At 67.3% G+C, this 17,623-nt stretch overlaps 1 protein-coding gene across 1 annotated transcript; it reads left to right on the forward strand.

Moving 5' to 3' along the window:
* Positions 1 to 6,961: 6,961 nt before the first annotated feature.
* SOHLH1 (spermatogenesis and oogenesis specific basic helix-loop-helix 1) lies at positions 6,962 to 11,238 on the forward strand. Its single transcript, XM_039219659.1, has 8 exons — positions 6,962 to 7,002; positions 7,195 to 7,278; positions 7,699 to 7,834; positions 8,134 to 8,255; positions 8,341 to 8,453; positions 9,400 to 9,586; positions 10,056 to 10,126; positions 10,915 to 11,238. Exons 1-8 carry the CDS (start codon positions 6,962 to 6,964, stop codon positions 11,130 to 11,132), a joined length of 972 nt encoding a protein of 323 aa, XP_039075590.1. The 3' UTR covers positions 11,133 to 11,238.
* Positions 11,239 to 17,623: the final 6,385 nt, after the last annotated feature.

The raw sequence follows: 17,623 nt of genomic DNA on the forward strand, positions 1-17,623 counted from the left end.
ACCAGGATGGGTGTCCTGACTGCCACACGAGACAAAGAACGAGAGCCGTGAGCACCAAGAACAGGAAATGCAGCTCTGATCGCTCACCTAGAAAACCCCAGAGAACCAACTGGAAAACTGTTAGAAGAGACGAGAGTACCGGGTAACCGGGCCCCACCCGAGAGCACCCGACAGGCCAGGGCAGAGGCGGAAACACCACAGACCAGCTCGGGAAGACCCCGCTTCCACACCTGCGCAAACCCCAGACCCCAAGCTGCATTTGCACGAAGCTCACGGGGCCACGGGGGAGGCTGCGTGGCGCCCAGACACGCTGGAAGCTGTCATTAACAGGACGAGGTCATGGTCCCCACAGCTTAGCAGTCCACTCTCCAGACAAAAGGGCAGAGGCGACCGGCTCCCATCAACACAAGTGGTCATTTTCTCAGAACACGACAGATTGTTTTCAAAACTCAAACTGAAAAACATACACGTAACAATAGCCAAGACGTGCCTGCCACTGTCCCCACTAAGCACCACGGCCATGGGACGCGTAGGCTTTGGCACAAGAATAGACCCACGGCAGGGACTGGAGGGTATGGGGGGTGGGCACTGCGCTGACGAGACGGGAGGCGGTGCCTGGCTTGGGGGGGGTGCTGGAACCCACCTACCCTGGGAGGCTACGGTGCGGCTAACACAGGCCCCGACCTCGCGGCCCCCACAGAGGAAAAGGCTGGGAGAGAATACGGGGAAAGTCACCTGGCGTAGGGAAGGCATCTACGCCATGAAGACTCGAGCACGGAAAGGAACAGAGCAAAGGACAGAGCAGCACTCAATAGGGAGAAGGCGCCTGCAGTGGTGACCACGCTTAGGTCCCCACGAGAACACCTGCGGATCGTGTAGAAAAGACACGGCGGCAAAGGATGGGTGAGCGGTGGGTCCAAGAACGCGCACCCCAGCCGCGTGGACGCGGAAGAGCCTTCCGCTGCGCTGCTCACCAGGGAGCCGGAGGCGCGCTCAGTGCTGGTGGCCACATGTGGCCCAGAAAGGCCCAGAGCAGGGAGGCTGTGGATCGGGGCTCTCGGGTCCGCGCCTGCTGCAGGGACGTGAGGAGCTGCTGGGAGCCCTGCGTGGGCAGAGCTGCAACAGCGGGCTGCCCGCCCAGAGCCTGTACCCGCACACCCTCCCCTGTGCCAGAGCCTGCCCGGGCCCCGGTGGCTGCCCGCCTCAGGACGCTGCCGCCAACAGTCTGGAGGTCCCTTAACTCGGGACACGCAGTTCTCCCAGCACAGAGCCACAATTTCAGGGGGTTCTATGTCAAACACCAAGCACAACACCACCTCTCGAAAGGAAGTTTCCTCCAGGCCCCCAGCCTGCCTGCCAGCACGGCCGTCCCCACCGCACAGTGACCTCAGTTTGGGGGTGGCAGCGGGGGAGAAAGGCCACATCTTGCCCGCAGTGCCACACAAGGAGACCATCTCACAACAGCCTTGTTATTGGGGGCCAGGAGGTCGGGGGCCACCCCAGGCCAGAGCCACAGCCCAACCCGTGTCCCAGGCCCACCTCCGGGCAGGCTGCTGGGAGGAGCCCCCGGCTCCGGGCGTGTGGCATCCTGGGAAAACAGTTCTCGTCCCCTCCTGCTGGCAGCGCTCGAACTGGCCGTCCCGGGGCCTGCGGGAACTGAGGGGCACCTCCCGTAAGGGGCCTGCTCCCTCTCCTAAGGGGAACCTGGCCCTCAAGGTTCACACTCGGTTCTGAATCCCCAAAGAGCCGGGAGAGCCAGGTTTGTCAGAATTGGGGATGGGGGATGCGTGCATGCACGTGTGTGCGTAGACATATGTACGCACGCGTGTGCGAGCATGTCTGTGCACATGGGCAAGTACAGAGCACACGTGTGCGCACACCCTCACGTGTCCCCACTCAGCATCCCAGCGAGTCCGAAGACAGTGCAGCATCATCGGGGTGGGGGCTGCGGAGCACAGGCGCGGCGCCCGGGGAGCAGAAAGCAGCACCTGTGCTCACCGCCACAGAAAAGCTAAGTGCTTCCTTTGCACAATAATTAAAAAGCCAGAGTCATTCAAGCTGCTCACAGCCCTGGGCAGGGCTCTCCGGAGAGCGTGTCCATCCTCCCCTCAGGGAAGGGGCTCTGCGTCAACGCTGTGGCAGCCGCATGTGGCAGCCGCACGCCACCATCTCCCAGATGCGTCAAGTTCCGAAGTGACAGCTCAGAGCCTATCGCTGAGCTGGATTCAAACTGGAGAGTCATCAGAACTGAGGCTTCGGAGTGGGGTTCTCTGCGCACCTAGCAAACCCGGAGCATAGGGAGCAAGGGCCTGGTGGTGGTGTGGACGCAGGGGCGGCGGCTCCCCCTTCCCGAGCCCCACCCCCAAAGACTTAAGGGAGGTGGAAGCCACAGGGATATGCAGTTCTTGCCCTGCTCACCTGGGCAGGCTCAGGAAAGGCCCCCGTTGCACACCCAAGAAAGACACAGCACGGCTGGGTGATCCATGGTTGGGCGGTGGGTCCGTGTCCCATTGCAAGGCCCAGGACCTGTGGCTGGTGCTGTCCACCAGCTGCATCCCATCCTCTGGCTAAAGTCGCCCAAGTCCTTCCCCTTCCAGCTAGACCCACGGTGGCTACTTGGAGGGACGAGGCCGACAAGAAGAACGTACCAGAGCCACCGGGACCGGTTTCTGCCACTCCGTGGGCAGCTGGCCGCCTGCCTCACGCACCACATGTGTCCCGGCCACAGCGCCTTCCCACAGCCAGAGCTGGGTTCCCAGGGGCTTCTCAACGCCCTCCGCTAGCAAGGAGACGGTGGGGGCCCTTCCTGACGAGCGCCAGCCGAGGTCCCTGGCAGGGCGTCTCCGGTCAAGTCGCCGTAAACACGTGGGGCAATGTCGCGGGCACACAGAGCTGGCGGCCGGGCGGCTGGTGTGTCCGAAGCTGCAGACCTCACTGCCCCAAACATGCCGGAGCGGCTGCCCTGCGGGCCCCTGAGCCCGCCTATGGAAGGTACAACCAGACCACGTGGCGGCCTCTACCCCCAACAAACATTTTAAGCATCTAGTATGAGCCTTGCGCCCCAAGGCAAGGCCTCTGGCTCCTCTCCATGCTCCAGAGGAGAAAAAGATTTTGGGTCAGCGTGGGCGGCCTCATCTGTACACACGCACACGCACATGCACACGTGGCCTGAAAAAGCCCCAAGATGACTTTAAATATACCTGTGTGATCATAGCGTCCTCCTGAGCCACCTTGGGGCTCCACCCAGAGGCCCCCCCCCCCAAGTCCCCCCAGCCCCAGGCAGGGACAGGGCCCTCCGGCACACTCGAGGTGCCCCCACTCTGCCCTGCACAGCGCTCCTACACGGAAAGCGGGTGCGTGCACAGGAGCGCATCACACTCAGGCATGCACCTTTCCCACCCATTAGAGCCGTCCACACACGGCTGTCCGGACACCCACGGGCACCTCCCTGTGTCAGGAAACAGAGGGCTTGTCTGGGAGGAGAACAGAAGAACTGCCCCGTGCCAGGCAGGTGGCGCCTGGGAACAGCCCGCAAAACCCTGCATCCTCAGGGAGCCCAAAGAGAAGCCTCAGGAAAGAATCTGCAACTCGGTCACTGACCCTTCGTGGGGAGGGGAAGTCCCGGTAACAGTGCCCAGAGTCGGCCACACTGCAGCTGTCCCCGAGACCCAAGCATGTGGACAAGCTGGCTGGGGACTCAGAGGCTGTGGTGCAGCTGGCTGGGGGGACACGGGTCACACCCACGGACCTGCAATCTGATACAAACAGAAACCCAAGTGGGTCCCCCCACCTCTGCTACCCTTCTCACTCACCTCTATCTTTCTGAGTCACTGCTGTAGCCTCTCCTGGCCCAAACCAGACAGCTCTAGGTCCCCCCAGACCCCCAGACCCATGGCGGCCAGGCCTGGGCTGTGCCTCGGGCCCTGAGAACCTTCCCACGGGCCTGGGCCACTTCCTGCTTCCCTGCAGGCACCACTCCCTAACATGGGCCTGGAGGGCGGGCCGAGACCTCCAGCCAGCCATGTGCCCTGGCAGGATGCCAGCCCCGGCTCTCTGTGCCCTCTGCCACCAGGGCTTGCAGGGTGCCACACTAGTCCCCGGGGTCGGAGGGGAAGGGCAGGGCTGTAGCGGAACCAGCAGCTCTGGGAAAGGCCAGAGGGCTCTGACCCAAAGGCCAGCACCGGCCGCTCTGGGGCAAGAGAGGCTCTCCCTAGGCCCCTGCCCCTTCCGTGACAACTGTCACCTCCATGGCAGTGATATCTGCACCTGGGGAAGGAGCGGAGTAAGAAAGGCAGTGCCCAGTGATGCTCCGGGGCGCCTAGGACCTGGGGCCCCACCTCCCGGGCTAGGCACGGGGCCCAGACGGGGGGCCAGGCACCGAGGTAGACATTCCTGCAGCCCAGAGATCCAGAAGCCCTTCCGGGGCCCCCAGGTGCTTGACCTTACAGCCTGGGGGCTGGTCCCACCAGCAGGAGGCAGGGGTATCATCCCTCCTCTCTCACCTCCGCACCGTTCCGGCAGCACGCACACCTTTCAGGACATGGCCCGCCCGAGCTCCAGGGAGGGAGGAAAGCCAGGCGCCCGGACTCCGGCTGGCCCTGCGGGGAGCCCTGGTGCAGGAAGTTGCCTTACAGAAGCCCCCTCCCCCCAGACCCTCAGAGGAGCGGAGAAAGGTCTTCCCCCTCCCAGCTGAAGACAGCCTCCCTCACCCAACAGCTGTGTCCACCGCTGCTCCCCCTCCAGCCCAGGCAGATTATACTCCCCGGCCCAGTCTGATCTCTCTGGGGCAGGGGGTCCTCACACAGCTTCCTTTCCCTGGTGGGGGTGAGTCTTCACCCCTTCCCTGGGGGGCTCCCTACCTAGCCCGACCTTCTCCCCTGCCCTGGGTTGGGACACAAGCCAGTCACGTCTTTTCTTTCCTGGGCTCTGGGCCAGTCACCTGGATGGACAGGACACGTGGCATCCTGAGACACTATGGGTAAAGGTGGCCCACCGCGGCCTACTCCCAGGCCACCTGGAAGCCAGGTCGGCTAGCCCTCCTCACCCGGCTGAGCAAATGGAGACGCCCAAACAGAAAACGACAAGCCCCAAATACCCAGCCATTAAAAGGCCAAATTCCTGCCCTTTGTGTCACACAGTCCACCTGCCTCCCACACCGAGTCAGGGCCCTTTTGAGAACTGCCCTTGAACACCTGCTTCCACGAGGAGTGCCCTTGCCCCTGTGCCCTGTTGCCGCCCTCTCGCCCCAACGGGGCCTCTCCTGCAGGCTGGATGGAGGGGGAGCTGCTAGGGGCCGCACACCCAAAAATGGCCGCATTGGGGGCACGTGCGCGCCAAGGGAGCAGACAGACAGCAGCCACGAGCACCTGCCGGTCCCTGGAGTAAGCTGGTCCCGTGCGGCCGCTCCCGTTCCCCGAGGCAGGCGGGGGGAGGGGGTACTCACGGCAGCGGAAGTGGAGGTGGGCCTGGGAGGGGGCGCTGGCGGGGACTGGAGTCCCTCCGCCCGGGGAGAGGCGCAGCGGCCCTACCTGGGGGCGCATCTGCCGTCGTCGAACACGAAGGTCCGGTTGGTGTGGCCCCCGCCGCGGGCCGCCGGCCGCGCCCCCCTGCACGAGCCCCCCGGGCTGCGCGCTCCGTCGGGGAGCGGCATGCGGGGCGGCGGCGGCTCGGATGCGGAGCCGAGGGCGAAGCTCCTTTGCTTTACCCCGAAACACAACACTTTTCTGCCTCCTGGCAGAGGTGAAAAAAAAAAAAAAAAAAAAAAAGCCGGTTCCAGGGTCGGGGTTCGGGCGCCAGGCCGGGTGCGCCCCCTGCCGGCTGCGCCCGGAACCGCGGCGGCTGAGGGCCGGGCGGGGACGCAGCTGGGTGGGCGCCTCCCCACCTCGGGACCCCGCCCCCATCAGGGCGCTCGGGGACACTTCGGTGGCCGGAGAACCCCAAGCGCGCCACAGGGCGACTAGCCCCTGGGGGGAGGGCTCCGCCCGCCCCTGGACGTCCCGCAAGAGAAGCGGACAGCTGGGGAGAGCACGGACACCGAGCCCCCCCGAGACCCGCAGGATGAGCTGGGGGGCGGAGAATCCGGGGGCCCACGGCAGGCAGGGGGCACAGGCGTGGCAGGGGGCTGGGATGGGGCAGGGAAGGCACTGGGGGGGGGGGTGAGGTGACGTCGGGGGTGGGCGGGGAGCTGTCAGGGTGCCCCCTGGCGCCTGGGTGGATCAGGACGCTTAGTTTGGGTGGAGCGCCCCGCAAGAGGAGCTTTGGGGGACAGGCACACGTGGACCTGCAGGCCGCCGGCGGTGGGTGCGGGGACCTCCAACCCACCCCTAACTGACCCCTGGGCCCCACACGTCTTGGTGAGCATTTCTCAGGCCGGCCTCCCCTCAACCCTGGGACCCCCTACCTAGGCCTCACCGTCCGCCCCAGATGCCCCGGCCCCCAGCAGCTCTCTCGTCCCTTCCCCCACCCGCGCCTGCCCTGCCTCGGGTAACACCAACTGCTGCGTCGGGGTGCAGCCGGCCGCCCCGGGCCTCCGGCCGCCGGCCCACGTGCCAGCCTGCGCCCCCGCCGGTTCCCGCTTGCGGCGCCGGCGCCCGGCCTGCCCCCAAATCGCCGCGTCCGCCCTCCGCCCTCCGCCCCGCGGTGGCCGCTTACCGCGCCCTCCTCCCTCGTCCGGCCCCCCAGGGCGTCTCGCCCCCCTGTAGACCCGGCCCCGGGGAGGCGGGCCGCCCCCCGGAGAGCAGGGAGGGGGGCCCCTCGGGCTGGGCCGCACGCCGCCCTGGAGCGGGCACGCCGAGGCCGCCACTTTCTGGCAACTTCTGGCGGGAGAAACTCAGGCCCAGGGCGAGTGGGGGCGGGGCCGCGGGCGCACGTGGGGCGGGCGGCGTGCACGTGAGTGGGCGGGGCCCGCGGGCGCACGCGTCAGGGCGCGTGGGGGTCTCGGGCGGGGGTGGCGTCTGTGCTCATGGCGTCGGGGGGAGCTGAGCCTGGCGCCCGCGGGTGCAGGTGAGGACCTGGGGGGCTGGAGGGGGTCAGGGGTGCTGGGCGGGGGGGACCCAGTGCGACCGGGACCAAGCTGCAGGCCCCTCCCCCAGGGCGCGTGGGGCAGGCCCTGTGGGGGGAAGGCGGGCCCCCCGAGGACGTCCCCGCGGCTTTCTGGGGTTCACGGAGCTCGGCGCCCCGGCCTCTCCCATCCAGCGCCCAGGGCCGCCGCGAAGACCAGGCGGCCGAGCGTGCGGGCTCCGGCCTCCCGCGGAATGTGCTCAGCGAGAGGGAGCGCAGGTGGGCGGCGCTGGGGGAGGACGGGCCGGGGGGCCGGGGGGCCGGGGGGCCCTGACCTGTGGCTCTGCGGGTGTTGTCGGCCGCTGGGACGGGGCTTGCGGGGTCTGTGCAGTCAGGGGATGGCTAGCAGGTGCCCGTGGTGAACGAGAAGCCCCAGGGGAGGGTCCTCCACTGCAGCCCCCCTTGACCGGAGTTGGGGGCGTCTGGAGTTGGCGCGCTGGCGTCGAGGCCCCTGGTGGCCCAGGGCCCCGCTGGCGGTGGCCGGCCGGGCCCCGGCGGCCTGCTATTTGCAGAGCTCACTCATGGGGGGGAGAGGGTTCCTGTTCTTCAAGCTGGAGACCCGGAGGTGCCCGCGAGGAGGGGTGACCTGGCCGCCAGGGCTGGGGGTGCTGATGGGCCTCGTTGCTTGTCTGGAAGCAGGAAGCGGATCTCGGTGAGCTGCGAGCGCCTGCGGGCCCTGCTGCCCCGCTTCGCCGGCCGGAGGGAGGACATGGCCTCGGTCCTCGAGATGTCGGTGCAGTTCCTGAGGCTGGGGGGCGGCCAGCATCAGCCCGGCGTGAGTGCCGGCCCGTGGGCACCCTGCAGGGCAGTGGCTGCAGGTCTTAACCCAGGGAGGCAGCTCTGACCTCCCTGCTCCCGCCTCCCCCAGCCCTGCGCGCCCAGCAGGGCAGGCATGACCTCCGCAGGCGTGTTTGTGCTGGATCCGCCTCCACCAGTGAGGCAGGAACCCCCCCCCCCCAGCGCCCGCCCCCCGCCGAGCGGTCATCACTTAAATCCCTGGTGACGCCTTCTCTGCTTTTCCAGACCAGAGTCTGCACTGGGGTGATTCCCTGACCACATCTGTCCCAATTCTAGGCTCTCGCTCTGTCCAAGGAGACGTGGCACAAGTGGCAGAGGGACATCTTGCAGCTAGCCCTGTCGAGTCCGACCTCAGCAGGCGCACCGGACTCCGGGGTGGCAGTGCCGGGGGCGACTGAGTGAGTGTCCCCCGCGTGGCCAGGGAGCCCGTCAGGGCAGCAGAAGCAGACTGTTCAGGGCGCCTTCTGTGTTTTTGTCCTTCAGGCCTCAGGCTGCTCCTCGCCGTGCGACCGCGGGTGTGGCCCAGGCCCCGCCGGGGGCGGCCGCAGTGCTGGACGGGCCGCCGGGCCGCCCCGGTGAGCAGAAGTGCAGGGCAGGTCTGCTCGTCAGTGGGGCCCAGATGCTTGCTGTCCGTTCTCTCAATGTGACAAGTGCGCTTGTCGGGGGAGCGTTGGGGGAGACCCCACACCGCCCTCGGCTGCTGTGCAGACCTCAGGGCAGGGGTCGCCTCGAGGGGCGGGTGTGCGGGGCAGCTGTGAGCGGTGGCTGTTCTCTTTGTCCGAGTGTCTGCTGGGGAGCGGCGGCCAAGCCCGCAGGTCTCTTCACTTCTCCCCAGGGAGGCGCCCCTGCCCCTCCTCTGCCCTGGGCCTCGCGTGCTCCCTGGGTCCCCCAGGAAACAAGTTGGCCCCCGCTGTGTCCAGCTCTCTCCAGCGGCCCCCACACTGCCCTGCTCTCCTCGGGTGCCTTTTTCATTGTTTTTTTCTGTAACCGAGTGAGTCACCGGCTGTGTTCTCTGTGCTGTGCCAGCCAAGCCTGTGGGCACCTCTGATGTCTCCCTCGTGCTGACCCCGCACCCCAGCTATTTGTCACTCCTCGGACACGGGTGCTGGTGATTGCCCTGTGCCAGAGTCCCCGAGTGCCACGGCGGGGAGGATGTGTCCGCCAGAGAGGGGAGGGGGCTTGCTGTCAGGGCTGGTGGCAGAGCCAGGGCCGCAGGCAGGGCGTGAGGGTGCAGAGGTCACGTGCCAAGGGAGCTAGGTCTGAGGGTAGAGGCCAGGATCAGGGATTGGGGGCAGATGGGGGTAGGGTCCCAGCTCTGTCCTCCGTGGGCCTGCCCTGAGGTCAGCGGGGTCTCTTCTGAGAAGCGTCCCTGGCCCCTGGTGCATAGCACCGCATCCCCGGCCTGTCCCTGGGGTGTCTGTCTGACTCCTGTCCCCGAGCTTCTCGTGTCCTGTGCAGGGGCAGTGGGTGGGGGCGGGGGCCTCTCGGGGAGGGCTGCTCCCCACATGGGGAAGGCCCACCTGCACCTCCCTTCTCTCATAGAGCCTCGCAGCCTGGCGCCCTGGCCCTCGGACCCAAGTCCCCGCAAGGCCCTGAGGTCGCCTCCACTCTGGCCTCCCCACTCCTGGCAGCCACCCTCCCCTCTGGGGAGCGAAGAGGCTCAGAGCTGCCTGGGCCAGGCTGGGTCCCCGATGGAGGGGGCCTACTCGGTCACGACGCCGGCCACCGGGTGGGTGTCCTGGTGGGCGTGTGTGCCAGCCCCGCACGCTGCCTCCTAGCCCTGCCTGGGCTCTGCCCGCCCCTGCCCCTGGAAGTTCGCACCCCTCCCTCGCTGTCTGCCTGGGCCACAGCTGTCAGCCCAGGCCTGTCGGAGCCAGACACTGCCGTGTGGCTTTCTGATGCGTTTCCGAAAACATTGTCGTGTTCCCAGGCAGTCTGTGTTTCGGCTGATAGCAAACGAGTTTGTGTTTGGTGAGCGTGCACCAGCTGGGGCGTGCGAAGGGAGCGTGGCCGAGGCAGCGGGGCGGGCCAGTCTGTCCCCGGCAGGCAGTCTCGGGGCCTAGGGGGAGGGAGGGGACCCCTGTTCTTCCTACACCCAAAGCTGCCTTTGAGGGCACACGCCCTTGTGTCCAGCGGGGAGGACCAGGTCCACAGGGGGCGGGCGGGCGGTCAGGGTGCCGTGTTCCGGCCTCGTTCAGGTCTGCGTCCGGAGACGACGTGGAAGACGGGACGTCCCTCCTGCTGAGCACCGGTCCCGACTGGTGGCTGGGTGAGTGGGCGTGCGCCGCCTGGGCCACCGCTTGGCCAGATCAGAGACAGGCCTCGAGGCCTCAGCCGGTGTGGCCGAGGGGCTGGGCAGGCGGCTGGGAGCAGCGAGGAGCCAAGATCGGGCAGGGTTTCCTGTGTGGTGCCCGGTCCTGGCGCTTGTCTCTGCTTTCCTGTTTCCTCCTCGCTGGGGGCAGGGTGGGGGAACACAAGGTGCCACGTGCGCACGTGGACCCTGTGTGTGAGCACGTGAGCATGGTGTGCACGCGGGCCCTGTGTGTGAGCATGTGAGTGTGGTGTGCACGCGGGCCCTGTGTGTGAGCATGTGAGTGTGGTGTGCCCACGGGCCCTGTGTGTGAGTGCGAGTGTGGTGTGCCCACGGGCCCTGTGTGTGAGTGCGAGTGTGGTGTGCCCACGGGCCCTGTGTGTGAGCATGTGAGTGTGGTGTGCACGTGGGCCCTGTGTGTGAGCAAGTGTGGCACATGGGACTGGTTGTGTGTTACCTGTAAGTCAGGGCTTGTGCCTTTTTTCTATGCAACGTCCCCACAAAGGCACCTGGACGGGGAAGGAGTGGGATGTCTGTAAGGTTCAGGGCTGGGGACACGCCTTTCTCTGTGGCCTGGTGGGTATTCTGGGGGCCACCCACCCCCCAAGGCCCTCGGGAGCCAACGGCTTCCAAGGCAGGCAGGACAGACAGGCAGAGGTGGGCCTCTCTGCGCCTTGACCCCGCATTTGACCGCCACACGCCCCCCAGGTCCCCAGGCTGACGTGTCCCGTCTCTGATGTTTCCAGGGTCTCTGGAGGGCAGAGGCGCCGGCGTCCCCACCAGGAGCGCGGTCAGGAGCAGCCTGCTGGACAGGGCAGAGCCGAGCTTCCTGGCAGACGCCGGGCCAGGCCCCCAGGAGCCCCTGGACGGCCCCCCGGAGCCCTGGGGCCCGGACACTGGCTGCCTCGGCCTGGCCCCGCGGGAGGAGGTGGACGGTATCTTCCCCGACTTCTTCGCCAGCTAGGCGGCGGGACGGGGACCCGCCGCGCGTGCCGTGTCTTGTGCCAGGCAGCTCATCCCTGGTTTGAGGGGTGGCTGCTCTGCTCGGCGAGGCTGGCGGAGTATTAAAAGCGGTGCGCCTGCGGAATCCAGCCGTTCCAGAGCTTTTGTGCAGTCAGCGCGGTTCGCCGGGCATGTGGCACCACTTCCGCTCTGAGCGCGGCCACCTGCCTGGGGCTTTGTTCCTGAGACGGACTTGGCCTCGTGAAGTCCCCGAATAGCCCCGCGGTCTGGGGAGGCTTCCAAAGGATGGGGACTTGTGTGCTCTGGGCCTGCTCCCCAGAGACGCGGGCGGGAACCCCACTTGTCACGCCCTGTCCAGGGTGTCCCCGAAAGGGCCAGCTGCCATCTTTGAGGCAGGGGCCTCTGCACCCTTCACACGAGGCGTCGGGTGCCTGGCACAGAGGTCGCCTGGTGGGGCCCAGCACTGTCCCAGCTGCTCCTGACCTCTGGGGCCCGGGGCAGGGCTGGGTGACCGGGAGGAGCGTCCCAGGCCCCTGGGGTCAAGGGCAGTGGACCCTGCCCTGCATGGCTTTGAGCCATGGCAAAGGCAGGTGCCAGTCTCCGAGCCAGGCTGGCGGGGGGCTCACCGCACCGGAGGCTCTGGGCTCCAGCTCCCGTGCCCTGAGCGCTCGGGGCTCCAGAGGGCTGTCTGCCGTCCAGGACAGCGGCTTCTCCTGAGTGGGCTCCAGGCCCCATCCAGGCTGCTTGCTTCACACCTGAGTGTGTCTTTGTCTCAGTAGCTGGAAAGTTCCATTCATTCTGTGTGTGAGTCACCACAGACAATGGTGACAAGCTAGTGGCGTGGGATGGAGGCGCTGGCGGAATGAGCCCTGGTGGAGCTGGAGGGGAACCAGGCAGGACTTGGGGAGAGGCCCCGGGGGAGGCCACAGCAGGGAGGCTCTTGCCCCAGAGCACGGTCCTCAGGACCTCCTCGGTGGTCATGTGGGGGCGTATATGCAAGCACTTCTCGAGGGTAGCACGGGGTGGGACAGCGCCTTAGGCAGGGTGGGGCCCTGTGGGTGCCCGGTCCTCACCCTTGCACCCGGAGCGCAGCGCGGGTGACTGTTCGCTGTCTGGTGTGTGAGGGCCGAAGCCAGAACTGGGGCCCTGCCCCTGTGGGTCTCCCGTTCCCTGAGCCCAGGCGGGCCCGGGGCAGAGTTGTTGAGCCCCGCCTCCCCCACCTGGGAGCAGGGGTCAGGTGCAGGCTCCGTGGAAAGCCCCGGGTGGTGCTGGGCAGGCTGACCTAGAACGGTCTTACCCAGAGCCCCGGGCAGTGCGCCGTGCCCTGCGCTGACCTCAGGTCGGCACCCAGTGAGGGAGATGGGAGTCCGACTGAGGCGCGGGGGAAGAGACGCTACCCTGCCCCTCCGCCAGGCCTTCTGCAGAAGGACAGGGCCTTCTGTCGGGGGGCAGCTCCCTTATCTTGGGGAGGGGCCTGAGAGCGGTCTTGAGACCCAGGGAGAGCAGTGGTTGATCCGTGACACCTGCTCCCAGCCCCCCAGCGGGGCCAGAGTGGCCGCAGCCAGCATTCAACTCGGCTCTGGCCGTGTGGTCCCACGGACCCTGGCCTGCAGGCTCCGGGAACGCGGGCGCAGAACCCCGTCACTGAGCTGGCGGGGACCTGGCCTCCCTCGGATGGACCGTGACGCACGGGGGAGTAGCGGGTGGGGCCCCCGTTTGGCTGGCGCCCCCCCCCCCCCCCAGAGCTGGAGGAGAGCGGGGCTGCCACACGGCCTGGTCTGGTCGGGCTTGGCTGGGGCTGGAAGGAGCTTCTGGGGAGCAGCTTTCGCCCCCACCCTCCTCCTTTCCGGCCCTTTGCGAACCAGATCGCAGCCCTCGGTGGCGCGGATTGTAATTGTGTGTGTTCAGGAGTAGGTTAGGAAACCGTCCCTCGGGTGATTGCAGGCTGGTGATTATGGGCTTGTTCTCTGGGTTGTGGGGGCGGGGGTGGGGCCGCGTCAGCGCGACCTCCACAGCTCTCAAGGTGACCTGCTTCCCTCCTCACCGCCCCCGCCGGGGGTCCTGTTTGCCTGCGAGTAGGACACACAGAAGGGATGCAGCTCAGCAGGACCTCCATACCCTCAGGCCACACCCCCAGGCCCTGCACTTGGACGGGAACATTTTAGAGGGACAGCACCCACACCTGGGGTCTGGTGCCCATCAGCCTTTGGGCGGAGAGCTGACTGCTCCTCACTGTCGGCCCACCCTCCCCAAGCCCTGCACCCCGGCAGCCTGGGCTCCTCTCCGTCCTGCCCTCCACGCCTTTCCTCTGCCCTTCCCGCTCCTTGCTTCTCCCAGCCGGGCCACTGGGGTCATGGTGAGCTGGTGTGCTGGTCGGGGTGCTCGGTGCTGCTCCGTGATTGGTGTAACCCACGGCAGTGTAGCCCTGTGGATGCTTGGATCCTGCCCTGGAGCCCCGGGGCGGCTGTGCCGGCTGCTCTGCCGCTGGGGAGGAGGCGCACCCTGGGCCCCCCTTGCCCCCAGGCTCTGATCTGGTCTTGGCAGCAGGGCCGTGTTCTCTGTCTCCCATCCCAGCTGCCCGGTGAGGGAGGGAGGGAGAGGGAATCGTCACGAGACCCGTGCTTGGCTGGCCCGGCCTCACTGTCCCCCCACATGACACCCCTCAGGGGGCCAGAGACCAGCTGCGAGCTGCGTGCCTCCCATCGGCCCCGTGACAGCCGGGACACCTGGTCATCCCCCGGCGGGCGCAGATGTTCCCAGCCCGTCACCTGAGCACAGTGGGGTGCTCACAGCGGGAAAGGGGCCCCCAGGCCTGCTCAGAGGATGATGGGACGAGTCCCTTTGCCCTTACTGCCCCCCTAGCCGCCCCCCCCAGGTGCTGGCAGGGCATCGGAGCCGGGGACGAGGGCCAGCCACCCTGGGCCTGTCCTGGAGGAAAGGAGGCGGGGCTGGGGGCTCCGGGGTGAGAGCGACTCAGGCAGAGTGAAGAGGAGCAGGGAAACGGGGCACCCCCAGGCCACGGCCGCGCTGCCCCGGGATGCGGGCTGGCGGCAGAGCAGATGCAGAGTGGGAAATGGGAATGCCTGGGCGTCCGGGGCCCGAGGCGGGGGCGGGATTTGGAGAAATGAGCTGGAAGGCCAGGGCCCTGGGGGGCTGCAGGTGGGAATACGGCTTCTGATGGGGGAGACTCGGGTGGGCCCCAAGGAGTGGGGAGGGCCCCTGGGTGCTGGAGTGTGGCCTGGGGGTGGGGCCCCCTCTCCTGATGGGGGGAAGCTCCCGTTCGTCCGGGGCCGGTGCAGGCGCGGCACAGCAAGCCTGGCCCGAGAGACCACCTCCAGGGACCCCGGGCCTGGGACGCGCTGGGCTTGCTGTGGGGCAGGGAGCTCCCCGCAGTTGGGCTCCAGGGCAAGGGGAGCCTGGGGCACCTAGGTGAGCCCCCCAGGCGGCCGTGGGCGGCGCCTGCCAGGCTTTCAGGACCCCGGGACGAGTGAGGTGCAGTAGGCCGCTGCTGCCCTCGTCACTGTCCCTGCCTCCAGGGTCTCAGCCACCGTGTCTTGGAGACACAAGCGTGTGGCCAGAAGGGGCCTCTAAGCTGGGTCCCACCTGGAAGCAAGGGGCCAACCTAGGTCTCTGCTGGCCTGCTCCACCCCCGTGAGACGTGCTCCTGTCCCCACCAAGTGGCCACACCCCCTCCCAGTGTCCCGTGCCTTCATCGCTTCTGAGCGGCACCCTGGGGAACCCCAGCAGCTCCCCCACCATGTGGACGTGAGCCCACGCTGAGCTCTGCTCACTGGGAGGGTCCCTGCAGCCCTGGCCCGTGGTCACCAGCCAGAGCACCTATGTGCATAGGGCACACTCAGGGAGCAGGTGTTTATTGGACACACTGGGAAATGTCTCCAGAATTGGGGGCTGAGGGGAGAGGAGTGGTTGAAGGGCTTCTCGGGTGCACCGGGAGCTTCCGGGCCTTCCTCAGGACAATCGGGTTGTGAGGGACGCTCCTGTGAGCAAGAGGGGCAGGTGGGTTTGGGGGATGGGGGACTGACGAGGCAGATCCTGTCCCCCAATGTCCTTCTTGACTGGCCCTGAGCCTATCGACAGGCCCCAGCGCCCCAGGCTGGCACTGCCCCCACAGCCTTCGGGAGACCCTGTGGGCATCCCCACCCCAGGTCCTGGCCGTGGCGCCGGTAGTTAGTCTCCCCAAGCTGTCAGCCTCCAGCCACACCCCTCGGCTGACATGGTGGGTGTTCAGCGCACAGTGAGCAGCGCTTGCCCAGTGTCACCTGGCCTCAAGGGGACCCCGTGCCCGTCCTCTGGCCCCTCGTGCCGCAGCCCCTACAGGGTCAGAGCTCACTCACCTGGGCCCGGCGGCCTCTCTGTGGTCGGGTGTGCAGCATCAATCCGTGGCAGGAGGGCACAGGGCACGGAGCAGTAGTTCACGCCGTGCCCCCCCAACCATCCGACGCTGGGCTGGGGGTAGGTGCTTACCGGTCTAGGTCAGGCTGAGGGTGATGGCCGTGCGGATCCCATGGCTCTTGCAGTAATTCTTGAACACGTGCAGGATGCCCCAGCCCACTGTGGGGGTCCGGCCTGCAGACAGAGCGACGGGCTGTTCTCCCTCAGGGCTTTGGGACAACGGGCCGTGGGTTCTGGGAGCTTGGAGACTGCCCAGGATTTTCAGGGTGCAGGTGGGGCCGTGGGGACAGGAGCTGCCGTGACCAGGGTGGCAGGGCGTGCCCAGTGGCCCCATGGCAGGCCGGAGCAGAGGCGGGGGCCCACGGAGCCACGCCCAGCCCGTCATCTGCGCCAAAGTCCTGCTGTCTCCATTCAGCGATGCCTTTGTTTACAGCACGTGCGCACAGAGGGCCGGCGTCCCCAGGCTCGTTTAAAGGCAAGTGAGTCAATGCACCTGTGTTTGGGAGGTGCCGTGGAATGCCCGTGAAGGTGCACCCCAGCCTCCAAACTGAGCCCCACGAAGCTGACGCAAACAGCCCTGGGCCACTGCTTGGCCTCCCTGAACGTGTTTCTGCCGCGGGGGTGACCGGTCTGTGCCCCACGGCAGCCCCCACGTGCTGAGTGCTGAGACAGAACGCGGCCTGGTGCGGCCCGTGGCTCCTGGGCGTCTGGACCTCGTGGGCCGGCGCAGGAGGTCTGGGGGCCTGAGGCAGGACGGCCACCCCGCACTTTGCTAAATAAGATCATCTCAGTGTTCCCTGCTGTGGGCTGGACTGGGTCTCCTGGGAGGGGTGGTCAGGTCAGGGGCCCTCCTGTCTTCTGCCGGCTGTTGGGGGAGGAGTTTGCCCTGCCCTTGCTGGGGCGGGGGGGGTCTCCGGGCAGCGGGCGCTCACTGAGGCTCACCATCACCGTCTCCTTCCCGTGCCTCCTGCTGTGGATGCAGAAAGTGACGAAGTGGTGGGGGTCCACCTTCTCCAGGAAGATCGTGCTGTGGCAGCGTCTGTGAGTCCGGGGGCCGGGTGGGAGGCAGCGGGCGCGGAGTTCTCCAACGGCTGGAACTGGGCCCCGGGAGCCCTCCTCGCCCGTCAGGGCCATTGACCACTTGGTGCTGATGAGCAGTCAGGCCCCGGGAAGGGGCGGGGCCGGATGCAGGCTTCACGCCCTTCCCAGACACCCCTGCAGGCTCATCCCCCAAAGCCGGCAGCGCCCTCCCGTGAGGGCGTCCTGGCTGGCGAGCTCCTGGCCGTACTCTGCTCAGGACCCCCCAGGGCTCCCCACTCCCTGGACGCCACCGCCCTGGTTCGCACTTACGTTTCAGCACGTACTGAAATTTCCTTCTCTTTTTTTTTTTTGCCTTCAGTACGACTGGGAGACGTGCCCTTTGCCCTGGGAGAGATTGACAAGGGCCCTGGGAACCTGGCGTCCGGAAGGCACGGTGCTGGGGAGCCCTCGGTGGGGCTGGGCGGGGTTCGGCCATGCCGGACCCTGGACATGGGTGTCCTGTCCCAGGGCAGCAGCCCCAGCCCTACCTTGTGTGACTGCTGGCCTGGACGTCCCCTGCACCCCGAGGGGCCTGGCGCGTGGCCCTGGGCCTTGGCCCCGTCCGGCACCCTCCTCCCAGACTTACCACCTCCTGTGGACGTGGAACTGCATCGGTTGAAGGCCACGTGGATTTTGTGGAGGAGGAGCACCAAGCTTGAGTCCGTCCTTAGGGGTTTCAGCTCGTCGGCTGCTCGTGCTGTTGAAAACCAATTGCCGTTGACCTGGTGGGAGGGCCGTGCTGGTGCAGGAGAGGGGGCGCTGCCCGGGCCCTGCCCCCCTGCCCCCAGCCGCCTCCCCGACTCCTGATGCCGGTGAAGTTGGGGTCCTGGGAGCCCCTGAGCAGGGTGAGCACGAGTCCCGGCTGCAGGGTGTTCGTGGTGACGGACGAAAGGTGTCCTGAGCCTGTGGTGGTGGCCCTTCTGTCCCCTCCCAGGACAGGGTTCCTGGCCTCGGGGTGCGCCGTTACCAGTTCCCCCCCCCCCCCCCCCCCCCCCCCCC

Source organism: Hyaena hyaena, unplaced genomic scaffold (assembly GCF_003009895.1).
Source record: "Hyaena hyaena isolate Hyena2069 unplaced genomic scaffold, ASM300989v1 scaffold_823, whole genome shotgun sequence".
Lineage (NCBI taxonomy): Eukaryota > Metazoa > Chordata > Mammalia > Carnivora > Hyaenidae > Hyaena > Hyaena hyaena.